At 37.6% G+C, this 15283-nt stretch overlaps 1 protein-coding gene across 1 annotated transcript in view; it reads left to right on the plus strand.

Moving 5' to 3' along the window:
• Positions 1 to 15283, plus strand: part of SIM2 (SIM bHLH transcription factor 2) — a 58932-nt gene that overhangs the window by 12765 nt on the left and 30884 nt on the right. The window contains exon 4 of the mRNA XM_056329956.1: positions 5928 to 6036. Coding sequence (XP_056185931.1) covers positions 5928 to 6036 — 109 coding nt within the window. The remainder of the gene's footprint in view (positions 1 to 5927; positions 6037 to 15283) is intronic.

The following is a 15283-nucleotide window of genomic DNA, read 5'->3' on the forward strand; positions in this document are numbered from 1 at the left end:
ATGTGGAACATGAGTTTTATGGTAAATGTGCTTTAGGAAAAAAAGAAAAGGGGCAGATTTATGAGTGTTCACATGGAATTCAGGGTAGTTTTTCCTGAGTTTTTCCAGCTCAGTGGTCTTTTCAGTAAAGCGTTTTATATGGTTGTGATAGAACTCATAAAACTCAGTTTACTACTGTTTCTGCACAAGAAGTATAAGGGGGTTTTATTGGTTTTTTTCTTAGAAGGACATTTCTAATTTTTTGCCTTCTTGGGACAGGCACAAGGGCAAATAGCCTGAATTTATTGCAGAGTGCAAGTTTCCATACCTTTGTGTGTAAATGTATTACACAAATTCATTGGTAGCACCTGACCTAAAGCTTGCCAAAGTCCAATAGAAAAAATCCTAATTAATTTCACTGGATGAGACTTGCAAGAAACAGAAGTGTTTCTTTAGAACCAGTTGCAGCTCAAACACGACTTGGAGTTAAATAAAGGGAAATAAAGACTTAATGGCAGAGGGAAGAAGAAGGAGGAGATGAAGGTGAGAGGGAGCAGGATGTTCTGAAAATGTCTGGGGAATATGCCCTGTGGCTATTGCCATAAACAGGAAGGGGCTGAGTTGGGGAGATTATATGTGTACTTTAACTTTGGTACTAACTAATACTTTTGATTGAAAAACTGTGAAGTCCTTTGGATGTGTGTTTATAATAGTGACATTAACAGCTGTGAAAAAAAATAGAACTCTAAATAGCTAGAAAAAGCAAGTATATAATCTCATAAACACCACTTCTAAATCCAAAGGCAACTACAATCCCTGTTTTTGTAATCTCTTTTAGAAAAGGTAATTTTGAGAATCAGTATTCTGTGTGGATACTTTTTTTCTGCCAACTTCAAAAAATGTGTCCAGGGAACATTCTCAGTTCAAGCAGTTTGTTCAATTGAGTCTGTTACAGTATAGTATTAGTTGTTTCCTAACATTTAATGCATGTTAAAATTACTTTAAATATTGCTTTTTTTTTAGAATAAACTTTCCTAGAGAATGGCCATATTTTCTACTCTGAATCAACAGCCTTATTAAAAGTTTTTCTTGCTCTAACTTTTTGAAAAGATCCACCACATTGCTGACTGCTAAAATATATTCATTTAGTCAGTACAATTATTCCAAAGCACTGAGCGTTGCCATCTGTCCTTGTTGAAGCAAAGTCTTATTGTCCCATGCTGCTTGCTGTTTGGTAAGTGCTAACTGATCTTGCAGGTTTTGTCCAGAAATTGTTTCTTTCTTTTCTTTCTTCTTAAGGAATATCAAGTCACCAGATCCTGGAGATCTCAGTACTATCCACTCATCTGGTGAAATTAAAGAACTACGGGATCAGTAGGGCACTAAATAGACTTTGCCACATTCAAGGAGAGGGGACTGAAAGCGTCATACAAGTTTTAGTCATATTTAGCCCGCATGCCCTTACAGCCATCTGCACAGACTGAATTCCATGTGCATTGCACATGTAAATATCTATAAACCCTTAGTGCAGGGGGTGCCGAGGAAAACTAGAGGATTGGGTCATATTGCTTGTTGAAGCCAGCTTAATAAGCAAAATCACAAATGTTTCACTGTAGCAGAGATTTGTAAGTGAATGGGCTGTATCCTTGAACTCCCCAGAATGCTATAGATCGGAGAGAGCAGAGGGATGTGAAATTTCAGGGCATATTTTAGACTCTCAAAACAGTAAGTGTTTCAGCAATTTCACAGCAGAGTTTTTCATTTATAAATACAAAACCCCAGCTAAACAAGGCAGTGATCCCCCCTCTTTTTCCTCACACTGTCTTATCATTTAATCTGTTCTTTCTGTGTCTCAATGTTCCATTTTTGAAGGGTCAATTTTGCTTTAAGTACCACTAACATTAATACCAGGCTACTCCTACGTACTAGGATATTAATACATTAACAGTAGGATATTCCTGTAAGCTTCCCAGGGCTCTAAATGAGTTCTTGTTCCTACTTCTCTGGAAATAACTGGGAGTTTTGCCACTGACATCAACAAGAATGAGATTGGTCTGTTGAAGCAAATTCTGTGAGTCTCCCTCACCAAGTCATAATCCCACACTATATTTCCAACAAGTGCTCTTATAGAGCTCCAGCCAATACAAGCTGAGACCAGAGTGATGATGATTGTAGAAAATCTTTTAGAGTGTGCATAGAAAGGTCTTTTTATTAAATAATTTGACAATTAACTAGTCTACACATCAATTTCCAGTTAAAGTGCAATTTGTTTAAAAATATGTATTTAAACTAAATAAAAAATCCATTTAAAAATATTTTGCAGTATATTCTTGGAGCCCTACTACAGTAGCCCTTATCTTCTAGTTGATCTTGAATTTAACTTCAGCAGAAAGAAATTAGAGCTTCTGAATAACCCTTCACTGGCTGGTGTAGTTAAGCTAGTTTAAAATTTAAAAACAACATTAAGGATTGTTTTTCAGTACTACCTCACTGTCTGCAGCACCACAGAATCAGAAACAATATTTCTGAAAAGGCTATGTCTTCATTTGTGGAACTATTACTTAATTTGTGGCTTTGGATTTTGATCTGCCTTTGCTCTCAACTGTAACAGTAAATTCTGTAAATACTGATGGTTAGGACCCCCTTCTCCATTCAATTTCCATAATTTCAATTGGCCTCAGACCAGTGTTGAACTGACTTGTACTAGTTGAGAGTGCCAATTCCTTGCCTCTTTTTTTCCATGGATAACAAATAGGTTCAAATTCCCCAAATACTTTTCCCCCTCAGAGTCCAAAGGCACAGAATGGAGAGGAAAATCCTCTTAGGAAACAATGGTGAAAGATATATTTTTTAAAAATTTTGAAAGTCTGGAGCTTATTCCAGCCATTTTCTGGGACCATGAGGGAGCCAAGCTTATCTTTGACTTTTGATAAGTCTTGAAATATTTAACCACAAACATCTAACTTTTCCAAGAGTTTATTTTACTTTCATCACATAAGTATATGAAAGGCCAAATATGTAATTATTTGCTCTAGAATCCATCTACTTAGTCCTCTGTGTTTATTATGAATCTTTTCTTGGCAGGAAAAAAATGTGCAGCTGAGTTACACATAAAAAACCTCTTAGTAGGAAACAGCAATATTTGGTAGTAAGCAGGTATTTACAGATATTAAAAAACTGCATCAAGGAAGCTGGTTTAATAAGCCTGAGGCATGGGATCTTAGAAGGTTTATGAATTGAACCATATAATTTATTTTTTTAAGTTTTCAGTGTTACATTGTAAGCACTATGCAGAGCAGGAGACTGTGGTCAGTTCTAAAATTATGTACACATATTTTGGTTATTTGACCCTTACATAGCCCCCATCTCTTTGCTGATGGCTTTATGTTTCCACTTGCATTTTTACAGTCAATTTTGGTTTCAGTGTTGTATGTTCACCTCCTGCTGATTTTGTGGGGGTTGCAAATGCATACATCAGAGTAGAAAATATTCCTATGTATATAACGGGAAAAAGTAGTCATTAGTTTGACAAAGCATTTTAGTTTTGAATTTTAGATAGGAGCCCTGGGATACAAATTACAGTTTGGATAAAACTATGACCTTGGGTCCAGCCCTGTGAATCCTGTGAACAAATGTGTATTTCTGTCAGTAGTCCTTTTGAAATAGTTATGACTTTTGCAAAAGCAAGAGATACCCACAACTCAGACTTTGTAAGAGAGTAGATGCATGTTGATGTGGTTATGATTATACTTGGTAATAGCAGAGAGGCAAGAAGATCTTTTGGATTACTACAGTTGATGTTGCTAGTCAGGTTGGTTGATATTGTTTTTATAAGAAAGTGTTTTTATTGAAGGGAGAGATTGTTGGCACATAGCCTCCCATGAATGATTTTTTTTGAAAGCTGTATACTCTGATACAATTGTTTTAATTTCAAAGGGAAAACATAGTCTTCAGCAAAATCTTTATTAGCCAAAGATAAAATAATAGGAACAGGGTCATAAATGATATTTCTTTTGGTTTGAAAACTGGCCAGAGCCATGCATTTTTGCAATGATAATTTTTTTCATGTTCTGGTTTATTAAGCATATAGGCCAACAAAATGCCCATCACCATAAGAATTATTAGAATTTTAAAAAATAATTTTTATGTGTCTGTAGGTGATTGCAGTATTTACAGAGATAGCTATGGACATTTACAATACATTTTCCTCCATATAATTAAAACCAAACAGAAGCATTGAGAAGCATGACTCGTGGTGAGATTGTATATTCTCCTTCCTCCTCTGCCACTAAAGCTTGAATATGGTGTGTTACTATACAGGTTCCCACCTGTTACAATACTGAAAAGGAACAGCCAGTGCTTCTTAAGGAGAACTTTTAGAGAAAATTACAAAAATGGAGCAACATAGATAATCTCCTTTCTCTTCTTCCTTTTCTCTTTCCTTGCCTTGCCTTGTCCCGTCTCTCTCCCCCCACCTCCTGTCCTCTCTTTCTTTCTCTCTCTTTCTTCACCTCTTTCTCTCTGCCTTTTTTTCTTTCTTTTTCTCTCTCCCCATCTCTCCTTTCCTTCCTTCTTTCTTTCTTTCTTTCTTTCTTCCTTTCTTTTCTTTCTTTCTCTCTCTTTCTTCACCTCTTTCTCTCTGCCTTTTTTCTTTCTTTTTCTCTCTCCCCATCTCTCCTTTCCTTCTTTCTTTCTTTCTTTCTTTCTTTCTTTTCCCCTTATTAAGTGAAATTTTATTCTGGTTAGAATTTCAAATCAGTGTTGGTGTTTTTGTTTTTGCAGGGAGGGGTTGTTGGAAAGAAGCAGTGGGGAATAGATGGCTGGAAAAAAAGTTAGTTTGCATAGTCTTGAGAAGAGACATTCCATGAATAATGCAGAAAATGGAACGATGAGAAACATTTTTGGAAAAAGATTGCTTTGTGGGGTAGACAACTTCATTTATTCGAAAGAAAAGGCAACTCACACATCTTAGCAAATCAGTAGGATTGGCTCAGAATAATAGGTTAAATTACTTCACCTCTCAGCTGTCTCTGATCTTGGGGGCCCAAGGCACATCAGGCCACACTGAACAATTGGACAGCCTGACACTAATTTAAAACACAGGCTCAAAGTATTGGTTCACTCCTTAAATCAATTACTGCATCTATCTGGAGACTTTTGTTGGTGAGTTTTATACGTGGCAAATAGAGTTAGCAAAAAGGACATACGGTGCACGCCATTCATTTTTTGCAACTGTTATTATGGGTACAACAGTGAGAAAGACAGAAAAACATTCTTGTGTGAGCAAAGTTCAGGTTAGAAGAGGGAATACACTATAAGATAGATCTAGTCTTTACTGTGCATGTTTACTTAAAGCAGTGAAGGCTCAATCCAGCACCCATGAAAATCTATGGACGTCTGCTTTTGAATTCACTGGCTACTGTTCTGAGCCCTTTGCACTACTGTGGATTGAGTGTGGTGGATCATCTTTGAAAAGACACAAAGGAATTGTGTCAGTCTAGTGGTTTGGCTCTGAAGGGCCAGCTGCCAGCTGAATGCAGGTGATAGTTTCTGGGAACTTGTAGAAACCTTATTTTTCTGGATATCGGTCTTCTTGAGAGACATTAATATAGTTCACAGAGATTTTATCCCATTTTGTGGCAATCTAACATTTCTACAGCTGTGTTAGTTTACTACTTCATTTGCCAGCTTTCTCTAATAGCAGCTCCTCTGTATCCAGATCATCACCAGAAATTCCCATAAAAGCCCCTCTAATATTAGTTACTACTGAAGAAGGAATTAATTCAGTTTAATGAGTATAATTTGGAACACAGTTTTGATACATTCAGCTTATGTTTTAATGGTGTGTAGTTACCCAGATGCAGTGTATGCAGGTTACTTAAGAGCATTTTTGGGATAGGAAAAAACAGCCATCTGCACTGCTTCATGTCTTACATGTCTCTTCACAGGTGGAGCTTACTGGTAATAGCATTTATGAGTACATACATCCTTCTGATCATGATGAGATGACAGCTGTTCTTACTGCTCACCAGCCTCTTCATCCTCACCTCTTACAAGGTACTTGTGTGAACTGTGATCCAACTACCACTGAAAAATTTAAATAAGTTACAATCCTAGGCTGAAATGTGACCAGTTCGTATTTATCTGATACGAAGCTACGTATGTGAATGGAGGAGGAACGGGAAACTGTGACGCATGATTTTGGTTTGTTGCAGTAAAGGGAATAAGGTATCTTAGATTAAATAATGCTTTTCATGCCATGGAGTCCGCGCAGTTTTGAACAGGTGTTTATAGATTTTGCCCAGTGGCCATTTGATTTCTTTTATTTTGTCATCACTCCTGAGATTGCAGGAATGTTGCAATAGTCTAGTTGTGCACAGCTGTGGCTGTGTGGTCTTAGTGGGAAAAAAAAATACATTAGGCAATTGGGAAATAGGAGGACACTTTTAATGCTTTAAAAACAACTGTTGAATTCGAAGCTTTGACAAAAAGCTAGACCTAATGCCCTCCACTACAGGAAGAGCAAAAATGGGTTTTGTAAATGACCTAGATTTAGAAAATCTCATTAAAAAGTGATCTCTCCAGGAAAGTAATGTCCGCTTGCCTTGATACTGGATCACTGATTCACCAAGCCTCTCCACACATCCTGTTCAGGTGCTGCAGATGATTCACCCACGCGTACCCATACAGCATGATGTTAAGCTGGATGGAGTGTCAGGGAAGACAGCAGAACTCTCATTGATTATGTGAACGCCTGGATCAGACTGTCCACCCTGGCTGTGCTTAGCCACCACACATAAATATTAACATAACCCTTTGTGTATTAAGTTGTTACTTCAGTGTTGTAACTACTATATCACTAACAAAGATATGCTCATCTTCGCACTATAATCCTCAGTAGCTTTCGTTTCCTCAGGAGCAATTCTTTTAACTTTAAAACACCAGAAATAACCTGGCTCCATCGTGTACAATGTACTTTCACATATATTTCATAACTACTTAATCAGCTGGAGCTCACATTCTGCTAGTTTTTACTGGCCTTCTTAAAGGACAGCTCCTAAAAGCATGAGAAGCTTTGGATTTGAACTACAACTCTGTTTAGGATCAGGCATTTTTTTCACAGTTCTGGTGCCAATGGATTTTCTGTAGTTGGTGATCTCACCGCAGTTCTGACTGCTGTGATTCCATCAGTGCATAACCATGTACCCCCTGCTTGCAGGGAAGTTTAATGTGCCTGGAAGCATATGTACTGGTCTGAGTGGTGTAAATGGAAGAATTATCTTAGTCTCCTTCTCTCCTCTGCCTCCCTAAACAGGTTGTTTTGCATACCCTTTGGTGTCTTAAAAAACAAACTTATTTTTCTTGGACTCTTCTCCTTCTAGTTGTTACTTGACTACTTCACAGTTTGTTCATTCCTTTGTCAGTTTGGTTTTTTTTTTAATGTTGACATTTTTTTAAAACAAATTTTTTATTTTTTCCTAAATTATTGACAGGAGAGGGGACACTTCTGGTTGAAATGCATGACTTATCATGCAGTTCTGCTGGTATCCAGAATTGGTAGTAAGACATTTTTATACCCACTGTTTTGCCAGTGGCAATAATCTGTTTTTGTTACCTTTCTTTTTTTAAAATTTGTTAGCTGGAGATTTTTTTACAGATTTAAAGTCATGAGCAACTGATTGGAATTACGTCAAATGCAAATAAGCCTGCAGCTCTTCCTGTTCTCTGTTCAGTGAAATGGCTCTGTTTTACTAGAAGCAGTGAGACAGCACACTAGTACTGCAGTTCCAGAAGGTTTTTGGGTTTTGGTTTTTTGTTCAGAAATAGGTGCTGCCTGTTTCTTGCTTATGTTTGGATATCTCTGGATGCTTATCATGTCTGTTAGCATTTGTTTTCTGAAACAATCAGGTCTCTCATTTTTTCTACTTATGGTCAAATTCTTTATTTCCTTAACAAATTCTAGTCGCTGTGAAGTATAATTCTGTTCTGGTTGTGTCTCAAAAGACTTTGCACACAATTGAAACTTTTAAATTCAGTTGTGCTGTTTCAGTCTGAAATTCTGCTGATGGTATAATTAGCCCCAGATACATTCTTCATTCTCTGTAGCTTTCTTTACCTCATTCTACATAGATGCTATTTGTTATTAGTATCAAGCTCTGATTTCTCAATAGCACAAAGGTAAAGGAAAATTTACTCTGAAATGTGATCCATTTACACGTTTTGTTTTGTGTAAAATTTTGTGTGGCAGAGGAAGTTGGTAAAAACCTCAAAACAACAGCACCTTATTTGGATTCCTAGACTTGGAGAAGATAAATAAAGGAGTTAAGCTGTGTTCTGGTTTGTATAGGGATTATTTAATGCAAATCTTCTGTGTGTCTCTTCTCCATACAACATGTGGACTGGGTGTATTGAAATATCCAGAATCCATAGCTAAATCTTTTTAAAATGAACAAGAGTGACCAAATATTTATTTATATTTGTCTGCCCTGTGCCAGTAGTTCTCTTTTCTGCAGTGTATACATTGTACATATGTATCTTGAGGTATAACCTGAAACTACCTAGGCTACAGAAATCAAAGCAGATTTTCTATTTTTCTTCAGTGAAGCCCTGAAACCTACTTAATAAACGACAGGAATGAAGAAAGTTCTGTCTGTACCTTAGTAGATATTTTGAACATTTAAATGAAACATGGAGTTCTACAAATAATTTAGAACAGAGGGAGGTTGGGCGAAAGTGGCTTTATTTTCTAATAAAAAGGAAATCAGACTTTCTAAAGAGCATTTTTTGTCATTTCAGTTTGATTTTATCTCTTTTTTAAAACATGTCTGAAACATCAAGTCACAGGGTCAAATAAAATAATTCCTTTTATAACTTTAGTACTTTATAGATCTCTCCAATCTGTCGTATTACTCAGGAGTAAAATCAATATTGCACCTCAGACACAGAGGTTTATAACACAAATTTACAGCTTGGCTCATGTAACTTTACTTGCTCAAGATGTGTTCTTCAGCTAATTCTCAGATACGTATATACATTTCTAGTTCAGTTGCTATTTCAGCAGCTGTAGCTGGATAAGATCCATTATGATAGAAATAAAATCACAAATGTGAACACACGTATCTATACTTTGTGGCATTCTGTTGGTGGTGTTGAATAACCCAGAGTACAGATTACTTTTGACCTTCAGTTTTAAAGTCTTAGTAAAATTTTATGCTATCCCTTTATTTATTTCTTCATTTGCTTTTAATCTTCCTCATTGTCCCTCATTATCCTCTTCAAACCTTCCCTTGTATGTCCAGTGCTTCATCAATTCCTTAGGAGCTTTTCTGAAAGACCAGACAACATGAGAAAGGTGGAAGCCTTGCAGCTGTTGAGCTCTAGAAGTTTTATTTGCATGCGTTCTATTTCTCAGGGAAATGCAAACTATTGCTCACTGCATAAAAGCAGATATAGTCTGTATTTCTTTATATTGTGCTTACTGTCACATTGTTTTTCTTCATATAACTCAGCCTAGTACTCAAAAATAATATATCAATTTAACAGGCAAAAGCCTTTTTCAATTATAACTTCTAAATTTTTTAAGTTTGCCCTGGACTTCCTAATGTTTCAGGTACAACAAGATGTGCCCATCTTCAAATATAGGAGGGTAGATACTTTGTTTTTATAAAGACAGTGAAAAATTATTGAATAATCACATGCTTCCAGTAGCTGGGACTTCATAGCAATCTTAAATGTAATAAAATTTGGGAAAATGGATGTTGGTGAAGTAGCTCTTGTGTTGTGTCATCACTCTTCAGATAAGTCCAATGTGGTGCTATAGCAAGCTATGGCAAAGAAAGCTTTTAGGGCAAGAAACTGGAAGGCAGCAATTCTGAGAAGCATTTAAAGGTCATAAAAGAAAACAGCTTGGTGTGAGCTCCTGTTGTGAAGCTGTGGCAAAATGGAGTAATGGAAAATCCTTGTGTATATAAGCAGGGGAATAGTAAACAGGAATAGCAAGGATGAATTAAGGATGAAAATAATACTGTATTATTTTTACAGTATTAGTGAAATGGACACTGGATTTTTCTGTGTAATTCTGTTGTCCACTTAAAAAAAATATGGCAGTTTGGAGAAAGTATAGAAGAGACCCACAAACATGATTGAAGGACTGGAAAGGCTTATAATGAGAGATGAAAAAACACCATCTGTTTGGTTTATCAAAAGGAAGATTGGGAAGTGACTTGATTACTGTGCGTGCATACTTCCAAGGGAAGAAAATACTGGGAACTAAAGGACTGTTTTAGAAGAAAAAACATATCAAGGACTAATATCTGTGAACTGAAACCACAAAAGCTTAAATTAGAATAATGCATACATTTATAACTAGGAGTCTGATTAATCACAGGAACAAAGTACTGAGGAAAGCAGTGGTTTCTTCCTCTTTTGATGTCTTCAGATCAAGGCTGTATGCCTTTATAGAAGATACGCTTTAGGCAAACAGAAGTTACTGAGCTCAGTGCAAGAGTACCTGACTGAAGTTTAATGAACTGCAATGTACAGGTTACATCTGTGATCTAATGCTCCTTTTTGTCCTTTAAGGTCTACAAGCTATGACTCCATGAAAGCCATAAGCCCCGTGATCTGTGGAGGCTTTGGAGAATTTCAGCTTTAACTTATAAAGTCTTTAAGCTGCCTTTTTAGTTGCGTGACCGGCATTGAAAATGTAAAACAATATGTACTGATCCCTTGCTATGAAAGAAACCAACAGCTGGACTCTCTTTCTGAGGGTAGCTGGGGTGGGGAAAAAGAATAATTTCTCTCACATATACATTAAAGGTAGGGTATGCCTCAGCAAATCACCGCACATGAGTCTTTAGGCCAACTTTGCACCAGTTGTAATAAATTTAATCCATTGTATTCAACTGGGATGAGTTAGTAGGAAAAGAAAAAGGAAAAAAAAAAAAAAAGAGAATGATTTGGTATCTTTTCCAAATGATGTGTACTGGGTTGTGCTCAGATCTCAGGTAACTTTATTAGCCTTTCATAACTTTCCAAATATTGCTTAAAATGTTTCTGGTCTGCAGCATTTCAGTGTGTTCTGGCTTGGTTTTGTACTGTGAAGCCTTACACCTCAGTTTTGCACTGCCTATACCACCTGTATTTTTTGCATAGGCTGATAGTGGGATTCCTGGGCCTCTATCCTAAGACATGCAACAGTTCACTAACAGGAACATAGGAATTGTTTCATGGTGTAGGGCTGAGCAGCTAATTTCTTAGGATGTAGAAAAGTGGGTTTGATGCATGCTGTCTTTCCTTGAGGACTTCCAGTTCTGAAAGTTTTTCTTTTCTGTTTCTTCAAGCAGTGGAACTAACAAACTTGGTCCACTGGATGAGATTCTCCTGCTGGGGCAGAAAGTAGTCATCCAGCAGGGTGGCTAGGCTCCAACACGTGGGTATGAGGAGGTAACATTAGTTTCTGAATCTTGGAAGACTGCAAGATTATGTTTACAGCTCACTGTAGACACTCAGTGCATGCTGCGTATCTCCCCTGCTTATTGCAGGAGACCTAGTAGGTCGTGGTTGTGGTGCCATGCAAAATTCTGCCTAGCCAACAATAGCTCCAGAACTTCATGGAGGCATGTGAGGAGCTGACCCCTTTCCACACTTCACACATAGTGTAAAACTAAATGTCTGTCAGGCTAGTAAGTCTGAGCTGCTACAGCTCAGCATATGGTGGGAGGCAAAATGCTGGCAAAGGTTTGTGAAGTGACTGTTACAAAGTGCTTTGTCCAGAGGTGATAAGCATTTTGAATGTGTTTGAAATAGTGGTTGGCTTTCAGGGACCGAATGTTGAGGATTGCACCAGGATTATTGACTACATCCAGCTTCCCCTCGCATGCTCTTTAGATGAAACAACATACTGACACAAGCTGGGATGCACATACTACAATAAGTTGGGACCTTAAGCCCTCAAATTATGTTGCTGTCAAGTGTGTCTGTACTAACCATTTTTGCAGAAATTTTTCTGTTAGCAGCATAGAGTGGTAGGCTTGTAGCAGGATAGTAGCACTTACTAAACCATCTGGATGTTTTTGGAAAATGCTGTACCTCCTGAACCATATCTCTAAGAATAAAGAAGAAAATTTGTGTATGAAATATCAGGGTAGTGCAGGCTGGATATGACTAGTCAGTCCATCTGTCATCATTGCAGCTGAATACAAGCAAGCAAGCAAGCACATGAAATAAGAGATATTTGCACTGCAGGATAACTGAGACAAGCAATTAAGCAATGCTGAGAGGGATTCAGCATTGTGTGTTTCTCTTCCATGTGTGCATTTGGAATCAGACATTGTGTGTCTTTTATTGGTTTCATATGTTTTTTTCTGAGATTTTAATCCTTTAAAATGTCTATAGCTTCCCAGCTTTTGCTGACTTGCACACCAAAGCACAGTGTACTAAACCCAGCTTATTAACAAGCTCCAGAGCAGACAAAGGGAAAAAGGAATACTGCAGTTGTTGTAGACATCTCGGTTGTCTGCTAATAACTGGATAATTCTTATATGACTAGTTATAAGCCTAATGTAAGTTACACAAGGATTTTGGAATACATTGTGTCAGACTTTCTCCATTCTGGTTGATGCTTTAAAGAGCACTGTATCAGTCAGCGAAGAAGCAAATGCCTGTTCCTATCAGGGAAGAACATCTTCCCTACGTACATTTCATTCAGTATTAAAAGAAGGGAATAGAAAATTGGACATCTGGAAAAGTCTTTTTTACACTAAGTTTTAAAGACATTTTTCTAGTAGCACATATACAAAAGAAATGTTGATATAAATTTTTGTTTTAATTAATCTAAAATATTTTATAGGATCTAAAAATATTTTATAGGAGAACTGTTATTGAAAGATAAAGGTTTAACAGGATGATCCTGTTACCACTGTTTGTTAGTGTTAATTTAAACTTGAGAAACCAAGAAAATACTATTATTATGGATGTACAAAAGTGGAAAAGAGGGAAGACTGTTGTCACCCCATTAAAAAAATCTTTTTTTGTTGGTAATTAGCCATACTATATATCAAAGATAGTAGAGTGCTTCAGACTGCACAAGATATTTGTTTCCTTTCTGCCTAGTGCCCTGTTGAGTTTCTCCTGTAAGAAAAGTTTAGAAGCATCATTTACAGGAGCAAAAGAAAAATTGGGCAAATGCTGGAAAACATCTAAGTTTGGGTGACAGGAATGGTAGTAGAGACAATTTACCCTCTGCAGCACTGACAGGATTCTGCATACAGTCAGGACACAGAACAAACTGACCAAATAGGGACGAAATTTGGGCAGCACGTGCAAGCTTGAAACTCTAGGACAGAGGACAGCAACTGATTGCTCTCCTACCATAGCAAGAACATTACCAGGACAAAACAAGTCAGCCCACAAACTTCAGTTCTAGCTTAGTATGTGTGTAGGGACTTGCTCTCTCTTGCTCGCTCTCTAATTTGCAATTTTGCCATGTAAGGTATTTATATTTTATCATTCAACCAGTGCCACTCATTTGCTAAAAAGAAGATGAGTATTCTCAAACACTTAAGCCTGTAACTTGCATGTGTATATACAATGCTGCAGTGTAATAGGGAGAAGGGAAAGCATGTCTGGTTTGTTTTTTCTCTCTACTTGAAATCAGTTTGACCAAGTAAGAAGGGGGAAATGTTGTTTTCATACATCCCTTTGCATGCAGTGTTTTGTCTTGCAGAATAGTTTTGATCACAACCTCACTTTTGCACTGTTCTTTTTAGCCTAGCAATAATAAAGATGGTTAGTAAGCACCAGGCTTACAGGTCTGACTCCTCATTTTCCACTAACTCATCTCCAGGCCTGCTTCTGAATTTGTCATGAGCAAAGTCCATCAAAGGCATTCACAAGCCCATTCTCATGCTGGCCCTGTCCTGGATTCCCCGCTTCAAGGACTACCTTAAAACTGTGTGTGCTACTATGCAAGCTCTCTTTTGTGTGCACCTACAACGCTTTTGCCTCTTTTTTGTTCTGGAAGTTGGTGTTGACCTCATTCAGAGTTAAGGGGTAGAATTTGTGACATTCTTTCTCCCGTGCCTCACAAAAGCTATAGCCTTATGCTCACAGGAGACTAGCCAAGATACTTGCATGCTCTTTTAGTCAGCAACGTGCTGTGTGGGACCCAGATGCTTTGCAGATTACACAAAAATAAGAGTAGAACATGTGTGACTTCATACTACAGAGGAGCTAAGAAGGCAATAACCAACTGAACGAGCAAAAATAACCCAGAGTGTTTTGGGGGTTGGGCAGTAAAGTGTTATCCAGACATGAACTTGCGGTATCTGTGTTTCCACCCTGTAAAACAGTCCAGCAGGGACATGGAGCACAGCTTATCACACATGCATGCCTTGTCTCCAGAGGACTGCACTAGCTTGAGGCAGGCACGTGTCTCCACACAAGTTAGATGGGAGGAAAGGTAGAAGCAGGTGACCGTGAGCTCAGTGCTTTGTCTAATCGTGCCCTTAGAGAACTCTTTTCATCTTCTACACTATAGCTGAGATTTGACATTGCACCCAAGCTGCCATGCAGAGCGAACATGAATCATTAGTTGTGTCAAGAGCTCCCAGTTTTAATGCTGCTTCGTATTTTTCATAGTGACAGATGAGGCATACATTCTTAAAACAGTGCATGGCGCAGCAGAGTGCAGTTTGCATGGTGATGTATATTAATTTACAAAGTGGTTCTGCAATAAAACAATGCCATATTTTGCTAATGTCAAAACTTGGGAGCTTTGCAAAAGACATATAAAATAGTAGCTTTTGCCTTAGAGAAAATAAAGGCATGAGAGGTGAAGTTGTGGAAAAAACTATGATGATTTTTTTTCTCAGTCCACTGTGCAAGCAGCATGCAAACCACAGAATTCTGTGGCTGTTTGCTTTCAAAAGAGATGAAAGATGGAGTGGAAAGAAAAGATGGATTTCATAGTTGCACCCCCAGGGATGGCAATTCTGGGTTCCATAAAACTAACCATAATTTCACAGAAATGCTTGGAGAATCCTGTTTGGCAGTCATGTGCAATAAGAGTGAACAAATGCACAAATTCTTTGTCCAAATTAGCAAGACTCATTTTCTTTACTGTGATACTTATTCTGTTTATGAGAATAAGAAAATAAAAATCTGTAAAATATAAACAGGCTATTTTATTCTTGACTAGTACTTGTAGTCAAACCATAATGCGTGATATAGGAAGCTAAGAAAATAAAAGGGACTAATGGAGAAGGCATTCTTTATAGAAATGGTACTTGGTGCTGTGAGAAAG

The sequence above is a fragment of the Falco biarmicus genome, chromosome 2 (assembly GCF_023638135.1).
Source record: "Falco biarmicus isolate bFalBia1 chromosome 2, bFalBia1.pri, whole genome shotgun sequence".
NCBI lineage: Eukaryota > Metazoa > Chordata > Aves > Falconiformes > Falconidae > Falco > Falco biarmicus.